At 37.1% G+C, this 27,795-nt stretch overlaps 2 protein-coding genes across 5 annotated transcripts; one reads left to right on the forward strand and one right to left on the reverse strand.

The window, feature by feature from the left end:
* Positions 1-77: 77 nt before the first annotated feature.
* pttg1 (PTTG1 regulator of sister chromatid separation, securin) lies at positions 78-3,512 on the reverse strand. The gene is made up of 6 exons (XM_008420619.2): positions 3,392-3,512; positions 2,116-2,208; positions 1,893-2,029; positions 1,742-1,823; positions 1,423-1,578; positions 78-212 (listed from the first exon to the last, which is right to left on the reverse strand). Exons 2-6 carry the CDS (start codon positions 2,201-2,203, stop codon positions 136-138), a joined length of 540 nt encoding a protein of 179 aa, XP_008418841.1. The 5' UTR covers positions 2,204-2,208; positions 3,392-3,512; the 3' UTR covers positions 78-135.
* Positions 3,513-4,754: 1,242 nt separating this feature from the next.
* On the forward strand, positions 4,755-27,139 carry septin6 (septin 6). 4 transcript variants are annotated; one of them, XM_017307164.1, is made up of 11 exons: positions 4,755-4,861; positions 7,406-7,520; positions 10,195-10,390; positions 12,195-12,381; positions 14,145-14,306; positions 15,627-15,723; positions 17,667-17,835; positions 17,915-18,047; positions 18,134-18,324; positions 19,673-19,712; positions 22,400-23,283. In XM_017307164.1, exons 1-10 carry the CDS (start codon positions 4,832-4,834, stop codon positions 19,674-19,676), a joined length of 1,284 nt encoding a protein of 427 aa, XP_017162653.1. In that variant the 5' UTR covers positions 4,755-4,831; the 3' UTR covers positions 19,677-19,712; positions 22,400-23,283. The 4 variants fall into 4 exon arrangements, with proteins under 4 accessions (XP_017162653.1, XP_017162651.1, XP_008418833.2 ...); XM_017307162.1 differs by lacking the exons at positions 19,673-19,712; positions 22,400-23,283 and adding an exon at positions 26,057-27,139; XM_008420611.2 differs by lacking the exons at positions 19,673-19,712; positions 22,400-23,283 and adding an exon at positions 24,764-25,321.
* Positions 27,140-27,795: the final 656 nt, after the last annotated feature.

Raw genomic sequence — 27,795 nt, forward strand, 5'->3', positions numbered from 1 at the left:
TGGACTTTAAAGCAGGAAGTAACACTCAGTTTATTCCCCTGATACTTTCACAGTAAAAAAAGAAAATCTGTAGCCAATGAGAACATGGTAAAACAACTTTATTCAAAGAAAAAATACAGAGCATTAATAAATGCGTTAAAACTCAGGTTCCGAAGGAAGTTCAGTCAGCTCATCGATAGTTTGAAGAAACGCGGTCAGCTCCGTGAAGTCAGCTGAAAACAGGGACAGTTTGGTTAATGATATGCCAACGACTATAATTAATTTAAACACAAGCATGCATTAAAATAATACCACCCTATTTTTAAATAGAGTCCAAAATTACACATCTGAGCCCAACAATTACCTCACCAAGTCACCGTCTGAGAATAGAAATGCATTTTATTTTCATTTTGGTTACCGAGTTAACTTGGGCACCATAAATGCAGACTGACTAAAAGCTTTAAAACTGTTACATAGATGGACATTCTGCATAATTGTGCCGTCATTTAAAATTTTTGGTAAATTTGCCAGTTTTTGCAACTGTGCATTTTTCTCCTGATTTGAAGAAAACTCAGTCACAAGCTGTAATGATTAGTCCGGTGACCTGCATGTTATTAGAAAGCTCAATGCAGAACACGTAAAGTCCAGACAGGATTAATCATGCATGCAATATAAGCCACCATGTTTTTAAACACAAGATGGTGCAAGTTTTCCCCCACCATCTGTAAAAGGAAAAACAATTTCCTGCCAAAGCGTGACCTTTCATCTTGCCTGATCAAGTGACTTTCTATATTTACACCACCTACTGTACCAATGACCAGCTGTTACTACAACAAGTCTTCAATATAGGCTTAAATGTTTTTTTTAAAAGCTGGGGGTTATTTTTTAAAGGATTTATACAGCATCCTTTATTGGAGGATGCTCCAATAAAACACCATTAGCCATTTAAAAAGTTTTACTGAATTTTTCCACAAGATTCACATTTTTTTGTGAAATGTACAGTTTCACACTTTGTAAATTTTGTTTGTGTTACCTCGTTTTAAGGTGCTGTGACAAAACTGGCTTAAGAAATTTCAGTATCAAACTATAAACAGTAATGCAAGGTTAAACATTTTAATTAGAGGAGTTTTCAAACAGTCAATGTCTCTAAAGTCGGTCCTCGAGGGTCGGCATCCTGTACGTTTTAGTTCTCTCCCTGGTGGTAACGACAACCTTCTCAGCAAGCCAATGTTCTTCTTAGGTCTTCTAATGAGCCATCATTTAATCCAGGTCCGTTAAACCAGGGAGAGAACTAAAACATGCAGGATGCCGGCCCTCGAGGGCCGGCTTTAGACACCCCTGCTCTAAAGCATCTGAAATGCAGGTTTATGAGTCAGACATTTTGACCACTGATCTGAAATGTGTCAATAGTGATGCAGAAATCCACCACCACCAAGTTCATACCTGGACACTCTGGCATTTCTACAGGGGAAAGGTATGGGAGCTCTTCCATCCTTTCCTGATCCAGATCAGGGCGTCTGTGTGGAAAGCAAGCCAACCCAGACAGAGCCATGCAGCTAAGAGGAATCAGATCTTCAGGTACACTGTACCTCTGAAACTCTGAAATAAAGCAATTCAAGAAAACATTGCGGTCAAGTGCTTCAGATAAAACGACGACAACTCTAGAATGATGGGCCATTTGCCTGCAATACTTTAAAAAAAAAAACTGAAGTGTAAAGTTAAAGTAATTCCTAATTATTTGGCAGCGTATTGATTGGTTTACCTAATGGGTCATAAGGGATAAACTGCTCAACTTCTGGATATTCCTCCGCTTTGGTCTGAGGAGCCGGCGTCGCTTTAGTTTCCTAGAGGGAACAAAACAAGCTCGTAAACACTGATTTAAAGAAAAGAAAAACTGAAGTAAGACCTCCAACCTGTGGCTTAACGAGTTTCTTCTCCTGCGTTTTGACGGCTGGTGTTGAAATCCTGTTGCCCACCACACCAAAAGCCTTGCGGCCAGATGAGAGCGGTGTGACCATCGTTTTGGCCAACATAGGAGACTTTAGCTTCTCTTGTTGTGGAAACAAAAGTTAGTGTATTCTTGCAAACCAAGGGTTGAGGGATGGAGAAAAAAAGAAAGAAAAAAAAGTTGAATACCTGGAACAGATTTAAGTCGCTGGCGCAAATTCTGTGAAGATCCATGAAGTTGTGCATTTTCCTGCTCTGCAAAGATTATGCTCTCCATTGTATCTGGAAACAGTTATGCATTAGTTTCTGCAGAAAACTACAAGGTTATTTAAGATTAAAAAGGTCAAGGATTGTCAGCCAACACGTTCTTCCCGCAAGAACAGCTCCAAGTTAATGCAGCAAGGTGTAAAGCTGAGCTTAAGGTCACAGAAAAGGCTTCCCCCTCCCAAATAGTAATGTTTACTTGGAAAAAATATGCAATAGGGCTCTTAGAAACAATTTTTACTCCAATGAAAACATCCTGGGGCCAAACATTTAATCTTTCAGTCATTATCTTTTAATGAGTCCCTTTAAAAAAAGTTGAAGTTTCATCTACTATGGTTCACAAGCAACTAAAGATATTCAAGCACTTGAACCCCTGGAGTTCAATATGAAACTAGTTCTATTTGGTGGAAACTTATCCTTACCAGTTACAAATTGAAACACCCATTTAATGTCTTACTTTTTTAGTCCAGAACATTTCTCTTAAACCAAGATACTTGACTGCAAATCTTTGACACTTAAAAACATTCAGAACTCCGACTTAAAAAATACCATAGCCGGCAAATTAACTTTTTACTTGTAAAGTTCTCTTCAACACACCCGAATCAAATTCCCTCATCAGCAGTCACTCAGCTCTGCAATAGCCTGGTAAACAGCCAGTCACTTGATATGTTGAAAAAGGGACGTTTCCAAAAGTCGCAGAATAGTAGCTTTTGAAGACTGATGAAGTTTCAAATCAAAAAGTGTTACCTAGGTCCTTCAAACAGGTATTTTAGCAGTGTAGTTTTTCCACAGGTTTTCCTCCCACCGAATTCTCCATTAGTATGCTTGAATACAGCACTCAGACAGCTTCTTCAGTGTTTAAGGGTAGTTATGCAACATTTAAAGTTTTCTGATAAAGTGAATTATAAGTTGCCATGATACACCTGAATGTAGAATTACCTATTGAAAGTGCAAAAGTTGATAACTGCCGCCTTATTTATCCAAATACACGTTTACATCGATTAGGTGCATCACACTTATAGTTCCAGTCTAAATATGTCAGTTAAAACGTCCGTTGATTTATCCGCTGACCAACACCAAGATGACCGTTAGCTTGTGTTAGCTCACGTTACTTATAACTAAACGGACAGGTTACAAGCTTGAAGCAATTCAAAAGAACACTATGCAGAAAGTAATAAGAACAACGAAACGTTTCACCCACCTTTCTGGCACCGAGTTTCAATAAACGCTGTTCGTGTTTCCTTCTTTTTCGTTAGTCCTCTCCTCGTTGCCAGCTTGTTGTAGTACAAAACTGTAGTGTCGCTTCCAACAGCCGCCGCTTCATTTAAATACGATGCGTTCTTCCTATTGGTCGATCTCAGACACGTGACTAAAAAGGCGTTTCTATGGTTTCTATGATCAGTTAGCTCACCGAGCTAAAACTGTATGGCCAGAGATTTGATTTGTAGTTGTTTGTGATTTGTGGCAACTAGTGTCAGTCCCAGTTACGCTGAACAGGAGTACGATATGTGCATCTATGAACATGTTCTTCATGTTCTGTGGAATCATATGGAATTATATTTTAACAGCTTTCTCGAAATAGGGCTACTTGTTGTTGCTAATTTCCGTTTGAAACGTTTTTTTTTCAATTAACTTTATTGCAAATAGACAAATCTTACAATAATACAGAATTCTTATGCAAATATTTTGAGTGACTAGCAGCAGTCAAAAAATGGGAAAAAGAGAGAGAGGAAAGTAGTGCAAAAGCCATATAACACAATAAGTGAGCAATAGCATTAGAAAAAATATAAAGCCTATTTAATGAAATAGGTCTCTTAATTTACCATCTGAGTACGTAAGATAATAAGATGATCATAATACATTATTGATCCCCTAAGGGGTGAAAATTTTGTTTATCCCAGCATAGTACACAATAAAAAAAATAAACAAATAAATAAGAATAAACATAAACAAATAATAGATATGTATAAGATATATGTTATATTTTATACAGAAGATACATATGTATAAAATGTCAAAAATTGAATGGGATATACTATTATAGAGAAAAGCAGCATTCTTTGTCCAAGCTTTTTCAAAGAGCTGAGGAAAAGCGACATTTTTTTTGGAAAATATATAGAAGCAATTTTTTAAAATTACATTTGTGTAACTTGCACTTTTAATATTTGGCAATAAGGATCAGGTTATTAATCGTGAATTCCAATTTTATATCCACGATGTTATGTTTGTATATTTATATTATGACTCAACATCTAATTATGAAGATCCTCCCAAAATGAAAAGAATAACGTTGCATTGTTTCTACATCAGATTTTCCGTTTGAACGTTCACTGCCCTTCTTTACCATCAGCCGCAACCATCTTGCGTGGGGGGCGTCGACGGTGAGGGAGGAATTCACTGACTTTCGCTCTTTAATTCCGTTTTCTAGAAAATATTCATCCAAAAAACAAATTCATAATTCTTAAAAACTATATAAATAAGGATAGTATTGTCTGTATTTTTATTTTACATCGAGCGTAAACCGGCTGAAATAAATGGTACGTTCCGAGCAGGCCAGCTTTGAGTATAACGTAAACGGCGCAGCTTCCTTTGCTAACCTCAGAGCGGCGGAGGGTTTGTTCTCCAGCTAACAGCACTCACCATGGCGTCCACTGAGATAGCAAGGCAAGCTGTAAGTTTCCCGTTTACACAGAGTTAATCTCATTATGCACGCGTTACACATCCGAGTCGCAAGAAAACTATATATTGATGTAGCTTTTTGTTACAGAGGGGGAGAATTATGAGAATCAGTGGAAGGGTTATCCTGCTAACAGCCGTTTTCGTGCTCCATTCCATCAAAAAAAAATCTATAGTAGCAAGCTAAAGACGGTTTTAGTAATAATTATACAGATTTTAAAAATTAGATTGTGCACTAAAAACGATTTGATTAAGCAATTTTCAGTAAAGACCCGACGTCCATCTGTTGAAATGTTTCTGTTTGACCCATTTTGATTTCACGCGAGGCTACCTTTAGCATAATTATTCCGAAACAAAATGTCGACTTGTAAAATACTGTCGAAAAATGTAACGTAGTCGGCTCTGCACCGTTAAAAACCCACACAGAACAGTAGGTAGGCCATTCATTCTCAACGCCCCCATTTAAGCACAGCTTCGGTTCTCATTTCCGTTATGTTCAAGTCCCGTTAACTTTCACACGGCGGCGTCTTTAACTAGTATTTTAAAAAAAAGGAAAAAAGCGTGCTACGTACAGTATAAAAAGCTTGCATTTTCAAAATGTTCACTTGTTTCTTTTTTTTTTTTTTTCGTGGAAAAGGAAGCCACTTAACCCAGAGGGATTGCTTAGAATAGCAGAGGCTGTGCAGTTTGATTTCCCTTTGTGGCCCAAATGAATGAAACCGGCTGTGTGCTACTTGGCTGTGAGTGTCATGAAAAGCAAGGATGATGATTTCAGGAATGCTGCAGAAATATAGAGGCTATTTGTCTCGTTACCATCAGTTTCCCAAACAGTCTCCCAGCTGTTTAAACCCAGTCATCCAAACAATCCGCAACTGTTCAGTACCATCAGATTGGACAGTTATTTTAAATTTACCCTGAGAGTGTGTTTTCTTTCAAAGCCTTTGCCAAATTGGACAACAGCACTGTGTTATGTTAAGCCACATAATGGCCGGTTTGTCTGAGGTTTAGCTGCTGGAGAGATTTAGCTTTTTTGGCATCTTTTGCAAATTCTTTGCTTCCCAACAGCTCATAACATAAACATAGCCGGCAGGAAAAACGAATCGGAACAATCAAATACTTACTGACAACCACACACAGTTTAAAAAGTTGCATTTTGAACATTATTTTTATCATGTCTTGTACGTTTTGTCATGTTGCAACCACAAAAATGAATGTTGGGATTTTATGTGATAGGTCAAGCCAGAGTACAACAAAATGATAAAGCTGAAGGAAAAGGATACTTGGTGTTACAAATATAAATCTGAAAGGTGTGGCATGTGTGTGTTCAGACGCTCTGAATTATTGCAATCTCAGCTGCTTTTGGGTTATGCCAAATTTGGAGGCTGAATATTTTTCCCTGTTGTCAATAGAGGGAATATTTGAACATTTAAAGTCTTACCACATATTTTACACTTGATTTAAGACAAAAAAAGAACAAACTTTCAGGCTGCCACTACCGTGTTTTAACCTCTAAGACAGGGGTGTCCAAACTGAGGCGTGCGGGCCTTTAATGGCTCTTGGCGTGATTTTGTGCAGCACCGTTCTAATTGTAATTGGGGTAAAATTACTACGAACATAATTTTCCTGCAATAGAAAATGTTAAGTTTTTTTTTTTTTTTTTTACAGCTAAGCATTAACAAAAGGCAGAGTCACGCTTATTCAGATCCTTTTCCTGAAAAGGCAACTTTGATACATCCATATCAGCTGTTTTTTTTTTTCTTTTTGAAACTTGGCTAACTATAACAAGCGTTATAAAAAAAGTAAGTCAAATCCTGTTCTTATTGCTGAAAATCAATTTGTTTAATCAAACCTAAAATAAATTGAAAAGTAGATGCCTTTCTTTTAATACATTAAATGTGCAAAATCCTTTTTAAGTTTTAGATCTGCAATGAATATCATTTATTTAAAAAAATCTATATAAAATAAAAGAAAATCTAGCTACTTTATTTGCTTGAATTTCGAGGGGTTTTTTTTGGCCCGTGAATACTTTTGACTCGACCCATAAATTTTTTTTTACTCCCCTGCTCTAAGACCGTCATAAACAGCTGCTTTTATAATGACTCAAATTAACACATTAATACTCTGCTTAGTAATTACATTTGTTTGAAAGACAGTCAAAGTAGATTTTATGTTTCAGTATCTTAGTAAAGGACAGAAAACTGGGCAACTTTTTAATTCACTTCAGAACAAAAATCCTGATAAAATACATTCTGTCTTTATTAGCCGGTATTTTCTCCTCTTTTTGTTGTCTAAAAGAGGAGCCATTACCTCCCATATATGTACTTTGTGGTTTCGAACTGTCTCGATTTTGACGGAAGAGCGCTGCAGCTCCAAAAACAGGAAGTGAGTTAGACTGCACCTGAATTCAGTTTGGTTCTCTGTCAGTCGGATAAGATGGAGGACGAGGTAATGCGAGTTTCAGCTGCTGATGCAGCGACGAGCAGAGATAAGTGAGAGTTTTTGGAACTGCAGACACTAACCTGATTTCTTGTGCTTTTAGGGCGAAGGAGTCCGCGCTGTGCCTCTGGCCGGCCATGTTGGCTTTGACAGCATGCCTGACCAGCTGGTCAACAAGTCTGTCAACCGTGGTTTCTGCTTCAACATCCTCTGCGTTGGTGAGCGCAACAAACCTCTGCATGTTGTTTGTCTACCAGCTTTAATAACACCAGATATTAGTTTCACATGAGGAATCACACTTTACTGTCTATGCTCTCTGATGGGCTCTGCTTCAGTTACCATAGTGACGAAGGTACAAGAACAATTTAGCAAGCAGAAATGATTTTGGTCGCTCTAACTAAGCTAAAAGACAAAACGTTTGGTCTCGGTTAACTTCACACAGTGAGGAAAAACACATTTAGTGTGTGTAAATATCTGGTTTCATCTGGATGTAGATGCATTACATTTCTTTTAGATAACTCAGTTATTAGTTTTTACTAAGCTTATTGGAGGCTATGCTTTGTGTTGGTTACTGGTTTATCTAATTATGTTGTTCCCTATGATTTGACACATTGGCATGACGGAGTGTAAACAATATGGCTTTCTTCTGGCCACAGTCAACCACATCAACATGCCTTCAAAGCATTTTCCTCTCACAAGTCCAGATGAAATGTCCTTGTTTTCTGCTATAATAAATCTGTATTTTGCATCCCCAAACTATTTATTCAAATATTTTAGACTGAAATATTATTATTCTACACTTTCTTTCTTCCGTTGTGTCATTTTGTATCCTAAATGGATTTGCTTCCTGAACGTACTCCCTCTCTCTCTCAGCCTCCTGCCATGTTCCCTGCTGATCATAACAATAGGGGAAATACATTAAGAGTCATTTTATGACTTTTACCACTTTCCATTGGTCTTTTTTCTCTACTAAAGATCCCATGTAGGTGGAGGGGTTAAAATACATCTAAACTCCTTTTTGTTTGTTTGTTTTTTGTAAATTTACCATTTGAAAGATGGCAAACAAATTCTCAAATCATTTCTGCCCGATATCCTTCTGTTTTATTCTAAAAGTGCAGCTTGCTGCAGATTGAGATTTAGATTTTGTCAGCCTAGAAAACTCATTCGGACTAGTTTAGTTTTAGCTATTGCTTTACAATGATGGGAGGGAGAACCAGAGGCTTTTCTCTGCAGAAATTCAGTTATAAACATTGACTTGCAAAAGTTTTCAAGTGATCTTATGGGTTAGATCAACATAAAGTGTTGTATAAATGTAGAGTGAAAAGAAAACGAGATTTTGTTTTTAAAATATTCTAGAAAAAAATCTGAGAAAATCTGTTATTCGCCTGTTCTGCCTACTTGAGTTCACATCTAGTTGGATCGCTGCAAGTTTTCGGGTTCTGTCTCCGGCTTCGTGGAGAATTAAATATTGTCCAATTCTTCTTTGTAGCTCAGGTTTCACTCAGTCAGTCAGAGAGAGAGTCTGTGAACATCAAATTTCAAGGTGTGCCACAGATTTTCAGTTGAATTTAGGTCTGGACTTTGACTGGGACGTTCTTATACATTAATATGTTTTGAAACCACAACAATATAGCTGATCTGGCTCTACATCTACAGTCATTGTGATTTAAAGTGAATTTTTGACCGCTGTCTCAATCCTAATAAAAACAAAATTCAACAAAGTTTGGTAATTTTACAAAAGGTTCAAGGTGCCTGAATAATTTTGCAGGGCGGAATATTCTTGAAAAATAATCAGAACAGAAGTTTTTCTTATTTCTGCAGACAAAGGTAAAATATCAATAAGTGCAATTCTCATAGTTATGTTTTTTCAGCAGAGTTTTTTATCTGTTGCCTTTCATTCACCTCAAACTTGATGCATTATTATATGTTTAAAAATTGTCAGTGTATAGACTTGGATTGATTTGTCCATCTGTTGAGTTTTGATGGGAATCATGTGATATCCAGTGATCTTTTCTATATAATTGGCACAGACTGTGGGTCAAGTTGGGAAGAATAAAAATAGATTTTCTGACTGAGGAAGCTCCACATCTGAGTCATTTGACGGTCTGAACCAGAAAGCAGGCAGAATGCATGACTTCTGTAAGCATGAAAATGAGGGTAAAAACTCCTCCAGGCTGCCATTAAATCTGCACACCTGATTTATTCCTCATTTCTGCTTTGGATTCAATCAAGTCGTCTAAGGAGCTTAAAATAAAGCTGATTAAAAAGCCACCTGTCTTTGACTTAGACATTTATGTTTTTAAAGTGAATGAGGACAGTGTGATGATGATTTTGTACATTTAAATGTTTTAATTTCTTTGATTTAAAGTAGGCGTGTTCAAACTTTTTGATACGTAGCGCAGAATTGTCTTCCAGGTCAAAAAGATGTTGTTTTTTTCCATAAAAAGTTATATTGCGAGTTACTTGTTTCCCCCAATTTGATAATGTAATAGTTTTAATTAAAGAAATGAAGTATCCAGATGTTTTTTAAGTGTTGGAAAGAGATAGTAGTGCCAAAACGTAAGAAGGGTTTTGCTAATTTGTTCTGTTAAATGAAAAAACATGGCAAATAAAAAGATTTATGTCGCTCTGATTCTGGAACTGGATAGATGTCTCTGCTAAAAAGTGAAAGTGGTTATTTAAAGATTAATACTTTATATTTTAAGAAGATTAAAACTAATCTGTAATCTTTCTGCTCCAATTAAAAATAAAAAACATAAATCCTTTAGGCTGTATTTGTATTACTCTTAAATTGGAGTCAGGGGGCCGCACAAAATCAGTCCAGGGCCCACAAATGGCCCCCGCGCCACACTTTGGACTCCCCTAATGTAACGTTGTGTTTCTGTTTTCCAGGTGAGACGGGTCTGGGTAAGTCCACTCTCATGGACACGCTGTTCAACACCAAGTTTGAGGGCGAGCCCACCCAGCACAACCAGCCGGGCGTCACGCTGAAGTCCAACACCTACGAGCTGCAGGAGAGCAACGTGCGCCTCAAGCTGACCGTCGTCAACACGGTGGGCTTCGGAGACCAGATCAACAAGGAGGACAGGTAACGAGCCTCACCACGGTCATGATTATTCCTGACAGAAAATACAACCAGAGGCGAGGTTTCCCCCAAAGCAGCCCGGTGGTTGGGGCGCTCAGCAGGGATTCGTCCAGCGGCTCGTCGTGTTTTTGAGATAAAAAATGTTTAAAGTTGACAGGAAATTTGAAAATATCACTTGATAATTATGTATTATTGGAAGATTAATATCTGAACACCAACTAGAAAGTCTTAAAAAAATGCAAACATTAAAAAAAAACTGAAATAAATTAGCAATGCTAAGCCTGGTGGGGGCACAAGTAAAGCTTGGTGGTCCGCCAGGCTTATAATACACTGAGCTCTAAGTTTTCAGGTTTGATGGTTTCAGATGGTTTTACAAAGAAAAATTAGATGTAGGTGGTTTCCAGGCTGCCATCACAAACGTATCGCATCCCAGGGCTCCGTTTTGTTCGCCTGGAATATTTTATTTCCAAACATTCACGGCTAATAGAGGCTCACATTTCACCCGCAGGGAGGGACGATATCATGTGACGCTAAATTTGTAGTTTCATCCCATCTTTGCTGTGTTCAAGAAGAAACGGCCTGCAGCGCGTTAAACAAGAACAAACCCAGTTGGAGTCATGTGACCTTTGACCTGCTGCAGGCCAGGCGAGATTTCTTTAGTACGACCGCGTAGCGCCGTAGCTGGTTAATGTTCCCTCATCTGCTTGTTTTCATGCAACATGTAAAGACGGGGTTAGAAATTAAATTTTTCTGTCAATTTTAGGAAGTTTATTTTAATTCTAGTAGATTTAAAACTTTATAAACTTAGTCAGGATTAGTTAATTTGGTTGAAATTTACTGAATGAATGTTGGAGAGTTACTGGAAATGATCAGTAATAACTGGGTCACTATGAGAAAATACCATAGTTTTATAACATTAACACAAAAATTACACTGCAGAATCACCAAATCTTACCAAGTACTTTTGACCTGGTTTATAGTGAAAATATCTTGATACATTTGAAATAAAACTAAATTAAAAGCAGCTTTTCAGCAAAATACAGGTGTTATTAAATGCTTGGTATTCAAACTGCAGTTTCATTATGAAGTTTAAAATAACGTTTAATTTATAAAGCCTAAAAAACGTTATTTTTTATTTTATCTTTGAATATTTATTGTTTCCTAAAGCCAATGATTGATCTGTGTAACTGAAGCAAAGGTTGGTTTTTATTTTATACGTTAATAAAATTGGGGGATTTTTTGTTTTGTTTTCTGAACTGTCATAAATGTATTTGAGAGACATTTCAAACGTTTTCTGTAGAATATTATCACATAATTTTCACTGAATATTATCATGCATTTTTGTTCAAGCTGCGTCTTTAAAGCGACGTTCAAAATAGCAAATAAAATTCACATTAAAAAAATACAAACAATTTATGTAGTTAAAAGAAATTATAATTATTACTTCGCATAAACACCCTTGAAGGCTTTAAAGCAGGGGTCAATTTGGCAACATTAATACTCTAACATCTAATACTTTATTAATACTTACTAATACGGTAATAAATTATATAGTAGTGAATTTAAATAGTGAATTTATTGCTTTATCACCAAAATGTGTTCAAGCACTTTAATAATTTTCAATGAAAGTGGTTTTGGGGTGTCAGTTAAAGGGTTAATCTGCTGTCAAAGCTGTTTGTAGTTGAAGTTGTTTGTTGGAGCGACTCGGACCTGCTGGGTTCAACGGAGCGGGCCGCCTGCTGATAACCAGCTTTCTTAACAAAAGGAGGAAATGCTGAACGGCTTCCCCATCCTTCTCATTGTGCAGCTACAAATCCATTGTGGAGTTCATCGATACCCAGTTCGAAGCGTACCTCCAGGAGGAGCTGAAGATCAAGCGCACGCTGCACAGCTACCACGACACCCGCATCCACGCTTGCTTGTACTTTATCGCTCCGACGGGACACTCGCTGAAATCCCTGGACCTGGTGACGATGAAGAAGCTCGACAGCAAGGTGAGCTCTGACAGCGACACATCAGTCACTGTAGCACAGAGCATGTCTGGTGTTTGTGTGACCCAGAGCAGCGTTTCCTCCTCCTCCTCCTCCTGCTCTGAGATATTCATCCTGGGGGGTGTTACATGATGGAACGACCTGTTTTTGTTCCCATGACCCAGAGCGCTCATCGCTCTTAGCTGCAAGCGGCTCACATGTCGTTCAAAAGGCAGAAAAATGTTGCGTGGGAGGAAGATTCTGGTTTTGCAACAGAAAACAGACCCTGCCTGATCGTCTCCTGCCGTCCTGCAGGATCTGTTTGCACAACTAACAAAGATTAAAGATCAAAACTCAATGTTTTCTATTTTTATTTGGTTGTGAAGCTAGCATGCACAAGCTACACATTAAGGCCCGTTTCCTGGTTTCATAGAACTGCACTGACTTTGATGGCTTTTCAGCAGATTCAGGTTTATTTTTAAGTAGGAAAAGTATTTTTAATTATTCATATTGGGAACAAAGGAGGCGTCCAAACTAGAAACTAAGTGAAGCTGCAGCTAATGATTATTTTAGTCATTGATTATTCTGACGATTAATCAAATAACAAAAATTCAGCTGCATTTTTATTTAACCACTAAAGTTTATTTTATACAATGTTAAAAATACATTAATAAAAGATGCAATTAAACAAGTGAGTTACATTTTTAAATAAGACAATAAACATTTTATTGCCTATAGAACCGCAGTTGAGCGTTTCTTTAGAGAAGGAAGAATCTGCAGCTTAAACAATGAGAAAAGCTCAGACCTTTATGTTTAATTTAACATCATTACAGTGTATTTTTCAATTAACCGATTAATAAATGGATCAAAAATAAAATGTTTGGCGTTGACATTTTAACAAACTGGCTTCAGCATTTCTTATTGCACTGTTATTGTTACAAACTGTAACAAACCTTATCTTAACTCTGAGATTTCCAGAACGCCGCCAGTGTTTTTAGATCCAGAATGACAGACGCAGGTTAAAGGTCAAGATGATAAAACAGGACATTTGAAGCTGCTGTGTTACATCTAGAGCTTCTGTTAGCTGAAGTTGGCGCAAAGTCGTTTCACTTCTTTGCTAATTTGCTAAATCTTTTTTTCCTTATCCAAAATATTCAGGCTGGAAACGTCCAATAGTCTCTCTGCCGTAGCGACCGGCAGGATCATCCTCTGAAGGAAACATGGTCTTCTTTTAAACTTTGTGCTTCCTCTGGTTTCTTTCTGATCATCTCATTGGTTCTGAACATGGCTGACTTTGAGTCTAATACATCAACTTCCACACTGAAGAGCGGGAGTGCTCCACTAAATCAGCCCTGGTTCCTGTCAGAAGTTAATAGTTTTAGCTGCAGATGCATTTCTTTGCTGCTCAAGTCTTTACTAAAGGAATGCTTTTTAGGTAATGTTTATTTTCATACTAAGAAAATAAATAAATTGGTTCTTTTGCAATTTTATGTATTTTGAATATTGTATAAAAAAAGGCCTAAATGAAAAACCAGATGAATATGCCAATTTATTTGCCTGATTAACTGATAGAAAAATCAATTACTAAACTAATGTTCACATGTTTCCCTCAGAGATGGTGATTTGTTAACATTTTTGTAAACTGGGCTGATTTTTAACGCGTTTGTTCGTTTGTGAGCCTTTATCTAAATTTGGACTCCAGAATCAGCAGAAGCCCGTTTGATGAGCGCCTTCAGACGGTCTAAATTTAGCCAACTAAAGCTTCTTCTCTTCTTCCTCACCTGCAGGTCAACATCATCCCCATCGTTGCCAAATCGGACGCCATCTCCAAGAGCGAACTGGCCAAGTTCAAGATCAAAATCACCAGCGAACTGGTCAGCAACGGCGTCCAGATCTACCAGTTCCCCACCGACGACGAGTCCGTGGCAGAAATCAACTCCACCATGAACGTAAGGCCCACATTTCCTCCTCACTTCATACATTTTATCTTATAATTTATTGATTAAAAAGTCGCTGTAGATGATTAAAATAAGAATCACCTTCTACTGATGAGTGAAACTATCCGATTTAAGTTAAGGAGGAGATTTGTTTTTCCTCCAAGATGAAAAAGAAAAATGTTATAAGATCTGAACCAAATAGAATGTAACACTTAATTGATCCCTAAGGAGAAATTCACTGAATTCAAAGTGTTAATTAAATATGAATATTACAATAAGTGGCATAATAAAATGTATTTAAATATAAAATAAATAAAATACTATCAAGAATGCACATAAAAATAAAGCTCTGTAAAAAAATAAAAGACCATTTAAAATGATCAGTTTCTCTGATTTTAGTTATAAGTCTGAGTAAAATGAACATTGTTTTTTTTTTCTTATGTAAACTACTGACAACGTGTCTCTGAAAGTCCAAGCAAAAATTTAGTATTTATTTGCAGAAAATGAGAAATGGTCAAAATAATGAAAAGGATGCAGAGCTTTCAGACCTCAAATAACGCTAAGAAAACAAGTTCATATTAATTTAGAGACAACGATACTAATGTTTTAACTCGGGAAGAAATCAGAAATGAATATTTGGTGGAAAAACCAGGAGGTTTTAATGAGGTTCAGTGCAGTGGGCTGTATATTAATCTGTATATTAATCTGCAAATAAGTCCAGAGAAAACTTAGATTTACAGACACTCATAGTTGGGCATCATTTATTTATCTACTTATCTCCATTTTTGTTCTAGAAACATGATGACAAATAAAATAATCTTGTTTTATGTGATTCTGCCCTTTTTCGTTTGTATTCTTTGAGGTTCAGTTTGGCTCAGTTCTGATCATTTTTATTTTTGTTCTCCACTAAAATAAGTCGTATTTTATGAAAGTCCCAGAAAGGCAGTTTTGACTCCTGGACTTTCTGCTTTTCTACTTGAAGCTGTAATTAATGAATGTGATGGAAATCTGTCTTTCTGAACAAACAAGTATAACTTGAAAAAGTGTTAAAATATGTTATGAGTGAGGACAGGCATTGTGTTTGTTTTCTGCTCACATGGTCTGGACTGGAGGCCGTCACATGTAGGGAGAAATGTTTGGAAAGCAGCACAATCAGTCGATTCACGCTGCAGGAAGTCTGCCGCGTGGGAGCAGCTCTGCTAGCTGTTCATTAACCCCGATCTGGACTCGACATTCCTGCAGTGTTTGCTTTGCTGCTGAACCGTTGAAGCTAGCGTAGCCACCTGCGCCTGCAGGTGTAGCGGTACGCTAACAGCGCTGTCTTTGCTGCAGAGCCATCTGCCGTTTGCCGTGGTGGGGAGCACGGAGGAGGTGAAGATCGGGAACAAGATGGTGAAGGCCCGGCAGTATCCCTGGGGGACGGTGCAGGGTAAGCCCGTCTCACCTCCAGCACAGGAAGTGACAGCGTGCGCTCTCCGTCTGCAGAGCTACTGAAGCCACTTCCTGTTTCCCCTCAGCTCTCACAGTTGAACTCGCTGTGTGACCTCATTCCCTCCAGTTTCCTCTCCATCAATGCAGCACCTCTGTGCGCTTACATTTTGTATGCCACTAATGGCTTTATATTGATTTTAGATTGATTTCTTGACCGATCTATGATAAAGGGTTTGTAATGTTTTCAGCATCAGAACTTTTCGCTCACAGGGTTAACAGAGCAATGCTCAAGGCATACGTCGACTCATACTCTACAGCCAGTTTTCATGACGCTATTTATGAAAAGTTTAGTTTTTATTGCAGTATTTGACTTTTTTTGAGAAAAGTTGTTAAGGATCAGAGTTCCTGTACAGTCTGAAAAAGTCTGGAGAATTAAATATAACATGAAATTTAAATATAACATGAAAAAATATTTGGATTTCCAGATGTTATTACTTTTCCAATTCTGTCGAAGTTTTCTGCATCCATCCATGTATTGTTTGGTTTTCCATCCAACCTATGCAATCCGTCTTCATTGCAGTGTTTATATTTGAATATTGACTTCAGTAAAATTATTTGTCTGCGCCAAACTATTGTAGCTATTGTTAAAATGGTTCGCCTAAAAGTGACTGAGAACTTTCGTAATTTAATACTAGAAAAAAGAAGAAAATTGACATAAAAATCTAAACAGACCCCTGAAGTCTGACAAAAACTAACTTTCAGCAGAATCTTAATTGAAGCAAAACTTTTATTCCCAGTTCAGCATCGGGTGATTGTAGATTTTCCAGGTGAACTAAGTTCACACAGCGGGTAAATGCGACCCAAATCTGTTGTTTTCTTGTCCATATCCGACTTTTTCTTTTAAGTCTGAACACTGCAATTCCAACGTTTTCACCCAAAAATCAATCAGATTTGTGTCTCTTTCATATGAGGTCCTAAACCAGATGATTATACTTTCGAAAGCCACTGCAGTCTGAACATTCGTATGTTTACGTCATTGGCTGCGTTTCGCAAATCGTTCATTAATTTAAAAAAGTAAGCAAGTTAAATACGGTAATCGGAGGTCTTAATGTTGTCGTGGCAGGACTATTTAATCTTGTATGTAGTTTTCAGACAGACATCTTAAATGTGACTCGAGGCGCTAACTAGCTGCTAATAGCTAGCTAGCTTTTTTTTTTTTGCATCCGTCATGATTTCGGCTGACTGGGCGATGTTCATCTCTACCTCCGACTCACTTGTTGTGACACAAACTCTAAACTTGGAAGTTTAGTGGATTTTAAGCAGAGTTGAAGCCAAAGCTGCTGCAGGTTTGTCTCGGTCCAAGAGGGAACAAATCCTGATCTCACGTCGGATCAGTTTGCTTCAGACTGTGTTCCTGCTCACATGCTGTCACATGGCGGCTGCAATAAAATAAACAGAGAGGCCACATGACGCAGTCACTTCTCTGCTTCGGACTGGAACTGTTTAGTTCTGTTTGGGCAGTCCAAGCTCAGCCTGTGTGTCTGTTCCTCAGGCCCGTCACGATGGCGTTTTGTCCCAGAAGGTATAAGGAATAATGCAAGAGCTCATTCTCAGAGATCAATAAACTTTAAATTCTGATTAACATTTCACACTGCAACTGGAAGATATTTTAAATATCTAAAACAAATAAATAAAACAACAAATTAATTATGAAGTCTCTGCAAATAAACTAAATAATTTAGTTGAGACCAAAGCATCAAACTGAAAACTTTTCTCACCCAGCTTTTGGTAGAAAGAGAAAAACGATAAACCATAAAAATAGAAATTGTTGATCTTGTTTTAATTTAACTTGTAGTTAATTGATTTATTTCTTATTCCTATTGATTCGTATTGATTTTAGATGCAGCCTGACGTGTTTTCTGTTTTATTTGTTCCCCTCAGTGGAAAACGAAAACCACTGTGATTTTGTGAAACTGCGAGAAATGCTGATCAGAGTGAACATGGAGGATCTGCGAGAACAGACCCACACGCGCCACTACGAGCTGTACCGCCGCTGCAAGCTGGAGGAAATGGGCTTCAAGGACACGGATCCCGACAGCAAACCCTTCAGGTAGCAGACTTACCTCCAGGTCTGTCGGTTTTCTTTCTCTCTGCTTTCTCCCGGTGTAACAGTTTTTCCCTCTGACCAGTCTGCAGGAGACGTACGAGGCGAAGCGGAACGAGTTCATGGGCGAGTTGCAGAAAAAGGAAGAAGAGATGAGGCAGATGTTTGTCCAGAGAGTTAAAGAGAAGGAGGCCGAGCTCAAGGAGGCAGAGAAGGAGGTAAAAATCAACTCAAACGCCTCGCTTTGTTTCTGCTCCTTTTTCTGATCCACACCGACTTCCTGTTTCTGCTCATCGCCGCGCAGCTGCACGAGAAGTTCGACCGCTTGAAGAAGCTCCATCAGGACGAGAAAAAGAAGCTGGAGGAGAAGAAGAAGACCCTGGACGATGAAGTCAACACGTTCAAACAGAAAAAGACTGCGGCAGAGCTCTTGCAGAACCAAGCTCAGCAGGCAGGGGGCTCCACCACACTCAAAAGGGACAAAGAGAGGAAAAAGTGAGTATCTGATTCTTTACCCACACACTAAAGATGCAGGAGGCCCAGCCTGCTCCTCAAGGATTATTTTTGTTTATCTGGCAAAGGTTTCTCACATTTTTATTTGTTTTCTGCCATGCTGCACCTTTAATTTATTAAGGTTATTATCTAACTTATTTAAATCATTAGTTTGTGTATTTGTTAAAGGCTTTTTCCATAAAATCGAGCATAGAAGCAGTGTGTGCATCCACATGTTTTCAATCTAATCTTTCAGGTTCAGATGCAGGCAGATTTACTGGCATCCATAGTAAAAAAAGAAAACATGCAAAAAGCCGTAAAATAATTAAATCTTTTATTGCAGTATCATAATTTCACTTGGGAAAATTTTTGAAAAATCAAACTTTTAATTTGAGTTTATTTTATGTTAAGAAATAAAAACTCCTCTCCTATATTCATTGTTAGAAAACTTAGTCAATCCAAAAAGTAGAGAAAATATTAGCCTTTTCTGTTAATAATATTTCATATAAAATGATTTAGTGGTTAAATGAAAAATCTTCAAAATGTGCCAACATGTTTATCCATTTGTCAGAATAATTGATTGCTAAAATAATTGTTGCTGTAAAAACACAGGATGAATTGTGTGTATAATGACCTCCTGCCTGCTGGTACTTACTGAGAGGGCCTGTGATGCTGCGGGCCAGTTAAACATCACAACACTGTAAAATATTAGGACAATTTAAATAAAGATCCTGTTGATTTCTGCATGTTGGGTCTTTCACCGCTCCAAAACTTACGCCCAAATCAACCCAATGTTTCTGGACAAAACTTATTGACAAGTTTTGTCAATAAGTTTTGACAAAACTTGTCAAAACATTGATTTTATAAAAATCAATGATTTTTATACAACAATAAAAAATGTAAACATGATTTTTAAAGATTAAAGGTTTAATTTTTCTAAATATTTCAGTGTGAAATTGTTTTACTGCAGTAAAAATGAATTTATTTGAAGGTTTTCTTCGTATGTTTGATCTGCCATCAGATCGTTCTGTTCACTTTAAGGACCCAATCGGCTCACCGGGTGGCCGCCAATGTGCCTGTTTAGAAAAGGAAGGAAACACTTGCACTGAAAGTTCCCATAACTTCATTTCTCCCTGTTTATTTTTTATTTCCATCACAGCCAATTTCATTTTTTCATTTTAAAATAAATGCAGTTGAGTTCATCCACTTGATGCTCTAACGAAATAACGATCGCAGCTGTTTAACCCTCCAGCTGAAGTCGCAGGACGCAGTTAGTTGTCGCTGCTTGTTGTGCAGATTGTGTGTTTTGTGAGCGCATGTGTCACCTTCACTGCATCGTAATGTTTTCCAGTTAACTCCTCCCACACTCGCTGCATGAGGCACCTTTTCTGGTAAGACCCCCCCTTATCAAGTCAAATCAAAATAAAAATGTAAATTCAAAATGTGCATGAGCTGATCGATTTAAATGTGAAGTAGACTTCCATGCAGAAGTATTTACACCCAATCTTTAATGTTTTCTATTGGGATTTTATATAACAGACCAATACAAAGTAGCGTTTAATTAATAAGATGATTGAATATTTAACCTGTTTTTATTCATTATAAAAACCTGAAATATATGATGTCTTTTCATCAACATGGATGGAGTTAAATATACACATGCAGCTTAAAGCCAGTCGCAAAAAAATAATTAATTAGTTGCATGATGAATAAAATTTCATCCTGATATTTTTTGAAGAGACGACGTCATTTATTCTATTTGTGGATTTGGTTGTGCGTTGTTTTATTTTATTTTTTTGCTTTTGTTTGTTTTCTTTTGAATATTTAAGATATCTTCTAGGTCCAGTGTTAAGTGTTCTTTGCAAAATTAAAGTTTATTGGTATTTGAGAGGATGAACTTGCATTATTTTCAGTACATTATTTGAAAAAAGTCTAAAAACAACAACATTATGTATCACAATAATTACTGGGGCAATTTATTGTCCAGCAAAATGTATTATTGTGTCAGACCTACATGCAGCCGAATGGCTTAAATCAAAGCATATTTATGTGTTGGCATGGCCTAGTCAAAGCCCGAGCCTGTTATGTGTCATTTTGTGACACGTTCTGTTGGTGAGTCACATAAAATCCCAATAAAACACATCAGATTGTGGTTGTGAAGACATCGTATCTTATATTCCAAAGTATTATTCGACCATAAAAATCGAAGGTTTCTTCAACAATATGTGAGAATTTTTAAAGTGTAACAAATCATTAAGTTACAAATATTTACTGTTTTAGTTAAACTTCCATCTTTCCAAACTGATAAATTGGATTGGTTTTGGTTCTGCTGACTGAAATGTCTAAATGAACCAGTTTATTAGATCCCCAAACACTGGCCGCTCCCATCTTCCTCCCTCAGACCACAAAGCTTTCTTTTTATGCGGCTCTCTAAAGTCGGGCCTGGCCGTCGCACAAAGAACCATTCAGGGCCGAACTGAGACCCAGCGGGTCGTTCCAGAACAGCGAGGAACCTCAGCCCACCTCTCGGTCTGTGGAGATCAGTTGATCTTGCAGATATTTGGTGACTTGGCCTCTTGGCCTTGGCAGGATTCAAAAGCTAAACACACAGAGAGGAATTTATGGGTTTGATGGTGATCCACTGAGGAAAAATAAATTAGTTAGAAACATCTGTTGCTTAGTTGGGTGGAAACTTCTAAAAACAAAATGCTGTCAGACGAGAGAGACAACAAAACCCTCAAACTTGTTATGTTAAATTCACATTTTGCATGTTTTTATGTTTCCATTCCATTTATGCTTCTAAAAAAAAACAAAAAAAATACTCTGCTGCTTTTTTTTTGCAGTAAGTTAATATTTTTTGGTGTCTGGAAAACAAGCCATTTAAAAACAAATCACCAGGCACCGCCCGTTACCTAGCAACCTCAGCAAAGTTCCGCCCGTCACCTAGCAACCTCAGCAAAGTTCCGCCCGTCACCTAGCAACCTCAGTGAAGTTCTACCTGTCACCTAGCAACCCAAACTCAAATTCTCATGCTTGGTCAGCTGGTTTTACCTCTATATGTGCTCTACAATGGCTGCTGGAAAAGATAAGTGTTTTGTTGTTGACTTACCATCTAGAAATGAGTTGCTGCATTCTTGTTGGTTGTGCGGGGAGCTCTACTTCTGCTTTTCAAAGATGTATGGTTGTGTGATTGCGCATCTGTTTGCAGCTATTTGAATTGGGGGGGCGTGGCCAGCAGCAACTTGCTTAGATTTAAAGTGACAGAGACCCTAAGGCTGTGTTCACACTGCAGTCTGAAGTGACCCAACTCCAATCTTCTTTTTTTGTCTTAATGCAACCCGTGTCAGATTTTTTTTTATGACAGACTGAATAACACAGGCCGGATTTTTTTTTTATGCGACCCAGGCCACTTGGACATGTGGTTCTAAAACAGATACATATCCGATCTTTTCAAATCTGAACGGTCAGGTCGCATTCATCCGGCTTGAGCGTCACTGATACTCGACAAACAGTCACTATTCTGCATCCTGATGCGTGGAAGCAAAAAGAAAACAACCATCATGGCGGACTATAATGAGGATTCGGTTGTTAATGTGCTGGCTGCATTTAGGTAACAACTTTAAAATCGTAAGCTAAGCTCCACCATTAGCCTCCACGTTTACTTCCTCAAACACTGAGCACCACTTCTTCTCCTTCCTTATTAAACACTGAGCACGCTCTCTCTGTGCGACGCCCTTTAGACGCCCTCTGCTGCGCATGCGGGACACTTTCAGGTTGTTTGCAGTTCACACTGGAGATCATGTACAAGTCGTACATATTTGGCAAAACAAAATCTGATTTGTGTCACTTCAGGCTGCAGCAGCTCAATCTGAAAGGAGGCAGATCGTAGACTGAAACCTCATTATCTAAGAATAACAAATGAAACGCGTTTTGTTTCGGCCGCAGCCCGACCGTAACCCGAACCTGACGGGTCGCCTCTAGAAGCATGTTTTCTCCTGACTGCTGTCTAATGTCAATGTGCTGATTTTTATAACTGTTTGTACAAAAAGCATTAACAGCCCTTCTCTCTCGTTTCCAGCTAAGGACTCCTGTAGAAAAAATCCTCCCTTGTGGCAATCCTGCTGTGAATGAGCTTCCATCCCCATCATGTTTTCCAGTCCCCCTCCCTCACCTCCGCCTGCACCCAAATCCCATAACTCCACCCTCCTCCACATGTCCCCTCTCCTCTCTGCTGCTTTTGTGGAAGACGCTGGGCATTGCTATCAATTTGACATCACTGTTTTTGGTTTTGTTTTTATCTGAATGATGCTTGTTGGTTGTTTTTTTGTTTTTTTTTGCAAGTGATCATTCGGCTAAAGTCTCCCCTCTTTTTTATGTGGATTTACATTCCATATTTGTTTCATATTCAGCGATTCTTTGCATGATGTTAAAATATTAACATACATGACTACTGGTGTGATGGGCAGAAATGTGTTGAGGCTAAAGAAAACATGCATCCGGTTGAAGATTTTAAAGAAATTTAGCTGTTGTGTAACTTTTGCCAATAACAGAGGAAAAATGATGTGAAAAAAAATCCCATGAAATCTTTAATTTTTCTCCAATTATTGCCAATTTTTTTTATTCTGTTGACTTTAGCCTGATGCATGATTAGATGCGAGCCCGATATCTTTTGCCACTTCTCGCATACCTCATTCATTGTCATGTTTTAATTTGCATACTTGTATTAGCTTTCATATTTGCACTTTGTTTTACACTCAAATGTGATGTGATGTGTTTCGAAGTATATTTCAGTGTCATCAGTGCAATTGCAACTTTCTTTTCTTTTGTACTTTTTATATGTAGGCACATCTAAAGTCAAATAATCATGATGTCCGCTGAACTGCAGGGGCAAATGTTTGTATTAGTGCTACACATAAAATAACATTTTCTAAAGAAAATAAAGGCCAATTTTTCACCAAATGATGCAGCTGTGGCCATGATCATTGTGTTTGACAAACATACGAGTAAAGCAACAAACGCCTGCTTGGATTTTGTGATGGATTTTAAATGAAAATCAAACTGAGTTGAAGTTTTCTGGTGATATATTGTTTAAATTGGGAGGTTTTAATTTTTTAAGTGTTTTAATCAGAGTATCAGTCCTACACATTTGTTCAAAATCAAACCAATGTCCTCCATGACGCTCTGGAGCATTACTCATCTGTTTCAGGCTGTGGTGGATTTAATGTACGGAAGCCCATTGCTACCACTGACATGCCGAAAAAGTCATTACTATATGATACCATAACGTAATAGTTTATTTTAACTAAATATAAAATGTCTCCACTGAAGTAAAGAAGCAATACATTTCTATTCTACCTTTTCTGAGAATATTGAATATCTTTTTGAATATCTCAAAATATTTCAAAAATATTGCAAAATTCAGACACTTTCATAATTAGTTAGGGATGCACTGATCTGATCATTTGAACCAATATCGATGCCCAATATTAATATTTTTATGATCGATAACCGTTATTTACTGACACAATGTATATTATAAATTTCCCTACACAACATTATCACACCATTGACACTAGCTTTGTTTCCGTTGACCATATAATTACACAATTTAGCATTTTTGAAATACATTTGCTTAATGAGAATGCGCCAAAAAACTTTTTTTGCTAAAATGTTTTGGCACTAGGATGAGGTAGTTTTTCACCTCAACTAAAATTGGTTTATCTCTCAAAACTGCAATGGAAACACTTTTTTTTGCATCACATGATCAACAACCAGTTAGTTGCCACTGGCACAAACTGCAAAGAAGACAACAGGAAGTGCTAGAAGGAAGATGGTGTTGCATTTTTTAATGACTTATCTCGTGAACAAACTTATTCATGTGTGATTTTAGTTGCGTTTCATGTTTATCAATCTAGTCACTCAAGTTTATTTGCACAGCACACTTTAGCAGCACGGCAGTTCAAAGTGCTATGCATCATAAAAACACAAAGATATAAAGTCAAATATATATATGTACTTTTGTCAACATTAGTGGAATATTGACAAAGTTTTGCGTTCATTTGTACTGGAAACACAAATGACAACAAGACGGAAATAAACATTGATTGTTAATATCGGCCCAGTTTTACTTATTGGACCAGCACAGATATGGTAAAATTGACTAACATCTTGACTAACATCAGGCGATGTATTTTGCATCCTTAGATACGATCTTACATAAATGTATGGCTTCTTTATCTGAAAACATTGATGCAAAAATGACTTAATTATGTCATAGCTGCTTTTTGATAATGACTTATTGTCTCATGTTAAAGTTTTAGTTTTGGCAGTAATGGACTTCCATAGTTATGACCCAACAGCATGGTGAAATAATGGATAAAGAGGCGTTGCATTCATCCATCTTTCTGCTCACTGGTGTGTATGGTTTCACTTTCCTTTGCAGCAATCCGTGGCTCTGCACGGAGTAGCTCCTCTGCCCCCCAGCTTTGCTGAGGGACCAGCCTCTGGGGGGCGCTGTGAGCCTCAGGTGTCACCCGAGGCTTTTGCGGACCCCATCTGCTTCAGGGTTTCCGGTCGTTAGCTTTAAACATGGGTTGATGTGTGTCGCTTCTCCACTGCTTTGACCTGAAGTTCAGTTTTCTAACTCTTCGCTGTTTGACGCTGCTGTGACTAACGTTTGTCCCACTTTAGTTACGGAAGGTGTTCAATTCGCATTTTATAGTTGGATATTTTAAATCTGTAGCGCTAAAATCAGAATCTGCAGAACTTTTATATGTATATATGTGTACAGCTTTTACAGGCCTGGGGAAAGTATTGAGTCCTTTACAGGTTTTTGTTGGTTTTGCTTTAATCATTGACATCATTAAACACATTTTGATATGCAAAAAATAATAATAATTTGAATAAATACAAAAAGCAGGTTTTCTACTATTTTATGTATTACCAGTAAAAATATATATTTTATGATAGAATATTAGGGCCATTGGGGAAAAAAAAAAAGACTTTTTCCCTCCAGAATTTTAACATATTTCTCAGAATTCTGTTTTTCCCCAAAATTAAAACTTTAAAAAAAATTTTTTTTTACCTTAATCACAGAATTCAGTTTTTTTTCTAATCTCAGTTTTGAAAATGTTCTTAATTTTTAACTTTTTTTTACTTCAGTCACAGAATTCAGATTTTTTTTTTAAATCTCAGTTTTGACATTTTTCCTCACAATTCAGATTTTTTCTTCATCAAACCAGAATTCATACTGCAAAAACACAAAATATCACCAACTATTTCTGTCTAATTTCCAGTGCAAACATCTTAGTACTTGAAATAAGACAAAATAAGTAACTTTCCAGCAAACTATAGGAATGTAAATAATTTTTCAATATGGGTGAAAAAGTATTCCACTTATAATATGGGAAAACGTTCTTGTTTAGTAATCTAGCAGTGGAACTAAAACTTTTTCATCAATTTTAAAGAATTATTTACTCAAAACAAGCTCCTACTTCTTGCTGAAAAGTTACTTACAAGTTAGTTTTGTCTTATTTCAAATGTTCTGAGATATTTGCACTTGAAACTAGACAGAAATACTTAGTAATATGTTGTGTTTTTGCCGTGTAGGTAAGAAAAATGTGTTCAGATTTAAGTTATATTAAACTTTCTCTTGCTCAGGCTCACTTTGACTCTTCTTGCAGATGTTTGGCCCTCTGCTCTAACCGCCGGCTTTGTTTTCTCTTTGTCTCTTTAGCTTCTTTTAATCTGTCTTGGCCACCTGAAGAGGGGATTGCAGCTTCAGCAAGAACTAAGCACCCTTTACCTCTTCCTGCTTTTCATTTCTCGTTGTGTCAGCCTTTCTATTCTTCGCATCGCATCTTCCTTTTGTTTGATACGGCCTTATGTGGACTCGCATGGTATTTCTGACCACCTAGTGAAGCTCTAAAATCAGGGACAGATTAAAATCTGCTGTTATGTCTTAATGTACATAGAGAAACTCTTGTGGTTAGCAGAAGATTTCAGGAGGGGGTTCACACATTTTCAGGACTCACGGGTAAAATCATGATCTTTTTTATTTAAATTCAACATGACCTGCACTATGCACTCATTCAAAATGTAAAACGCATTAAATCAAATGACGAAATCTTGAATAAATGAGTAGAATTTTTTTTTTTTTTTTTCAAAGTAAACAAAAAAAAAATAATCCTCTTGAAGATAAACTGGTCATAAAAACGCCAAAGCATTCACTGCGGTTCCCATGTTCAGGTATCTTCGTTAAATACCATGGAGGTCACATGCGAGGGGCTTTTACTACACGTCGTGCTTTAACATTAACTGGCCGCCTCCATATTTTGCATGCATCTTTTATTTAAGTTTCATAACTGCTGTGATTTTTCTGGTTTTTACTCCCTGAATATCTGAGCTCTGCCGTCTGTTCCCTTCATTGATGTTTTTCTTAAAAAGAAAATGATGGTGCGTTTAATCATTGTATATTTGCTCTGTCCCATGATTTCAGCTCCCACTTTGCCAAATGAGTTGAACAGATACCCAGATGAAGAGTATTAAAAATACTCGTGCATTTATATAATTTATAAGGATATATTTTGTGTATTGAAGTGGAGATTTGTTGTTTATTACCTATGATGTTTGGATGTGGTTCTTTGGAGTTTAAAAGTGACATTTTGGTGTCAGCAGTTGCCATACATGTTTTTTTTTTTTCCTAGTATCTGCCTTCACCTCTTGTTGTTAAAACCTCTATTACACTACAAATGATTCAGTATTCTGCTTTAGTTTGATTCCATTGATGTACATTTTGAATAAAAAAAAATGAATCCAGCATAGAAATGCTATTGTCTTTTATTTCCCAGGTTTTTGTTGGGTTTTGTCGGATGTTTCTGTTAAATAAATAAAAAAATATTTAAATACCTGGAAGAAATTGTATTTGAATTTGCAAAAAACACTTTAATATATATAAATTTTGAAAAAACAAAGTTTTGGCAACTAGAAGATAATTTATTGTTGACTTTAGTCTTAAACCTAGGGACGGACATTTATTGCATCATTTATGGTGACAAATTTGTGATTATGATAAGCATTTTGGTTTATAACTGCCACAATAAATTCCAGTTAATGACATCTAAACCCTTACAAAACTGTGCAGATTGTTAGTTTTACCATTTCTTCTACTGTTTTTTTAAGGAGAGTATCAATACGTGTCAAAAAATGTGAAAATATGATAGTGATTTTGTGCAGTTTCGTGATATAAATCACACTTCTTTATGCAAGTGGCGTCTTAAGAAAGTATATCGTAAATGTTTGTTTTTTAAGAGCAGTATTTGAGTTTTGCAGCTATAATTACTGTGTCATACGGTCATAAAGTAACCTTAAAAAGAAGCAAAAAATATTATCGTCACTTTTGCTGTTATCACAATATTTCCACAAAACATTTTAATAAAACTTTTAAGTCTGTATCGCTCAAACTTCCGCCATCTC

Source organism: Poecilia reticulata, linkage group LG10 (genome assembly GCF_000633615.1).
Source record: "Poecilia reticulata strain Guanapo linkage group LG10, Guppy_female_1.0+MT, whole genome shotgun sequence".
Classification (NCBI taxonomy): domain Eukaryota; kingdom Metazoa; phylum Chordata; class Actinopteri; order Cyprinodontiformes; family Poeciliidae; genus Poecilia; species Poecilia reticulata.

What these genes read in the sequence shown, in the direction of transcription:
- pttg1 (XM_008420619.2), bottom strand. Translation starts at nt 2,203, where the DNA reads ATGGAGAGCATAATCTTTGCAGAGCAGGAAAATGCACAACTTCATGGA. An exon ending in TATCCCTTATGACCCATTAG is followed by an intron (nt 1,579 to 1,741) that starts GTAAACCAATCA and finishes GCTTTATTTCAG; the next exon opens with AGTTTCAGAGGTACAGTGTA. An exon ending in AGAAATGCCAGAGTGTCCAG is followed by an intron (nt 213 to 1,422) that starts GTATGAACTTGG and finishes CCCTGTTTTCAG; the next exon opens with CTGACTTCACGGAGCTGACC.
- septin6 (XM_008420611.2), top strand. Translation starts at nt 4,832, where the DNA reads ATGGCGTCCACTGAGATAGCAAGGCAAGCT. An exon ending in CTGAGATAGCAAGGCAAGCT is followed by an intron (nt 4,862 to 7,405) that starts GTAAGTTTCCCG and finishes TTGTGCTTTTAG; the next exon opens with GGCGAAGGAGTCCGCGCTGT. An exon ending in TCCCTGGGGGACGGTGCAGG is followed by an intron (nt 15,724 to 17,666) that starts GTAAGCCCGTCT and finishes TGTTCCCCTCAG; the next exon opens with TGGAAAACGAAAACCACTGT.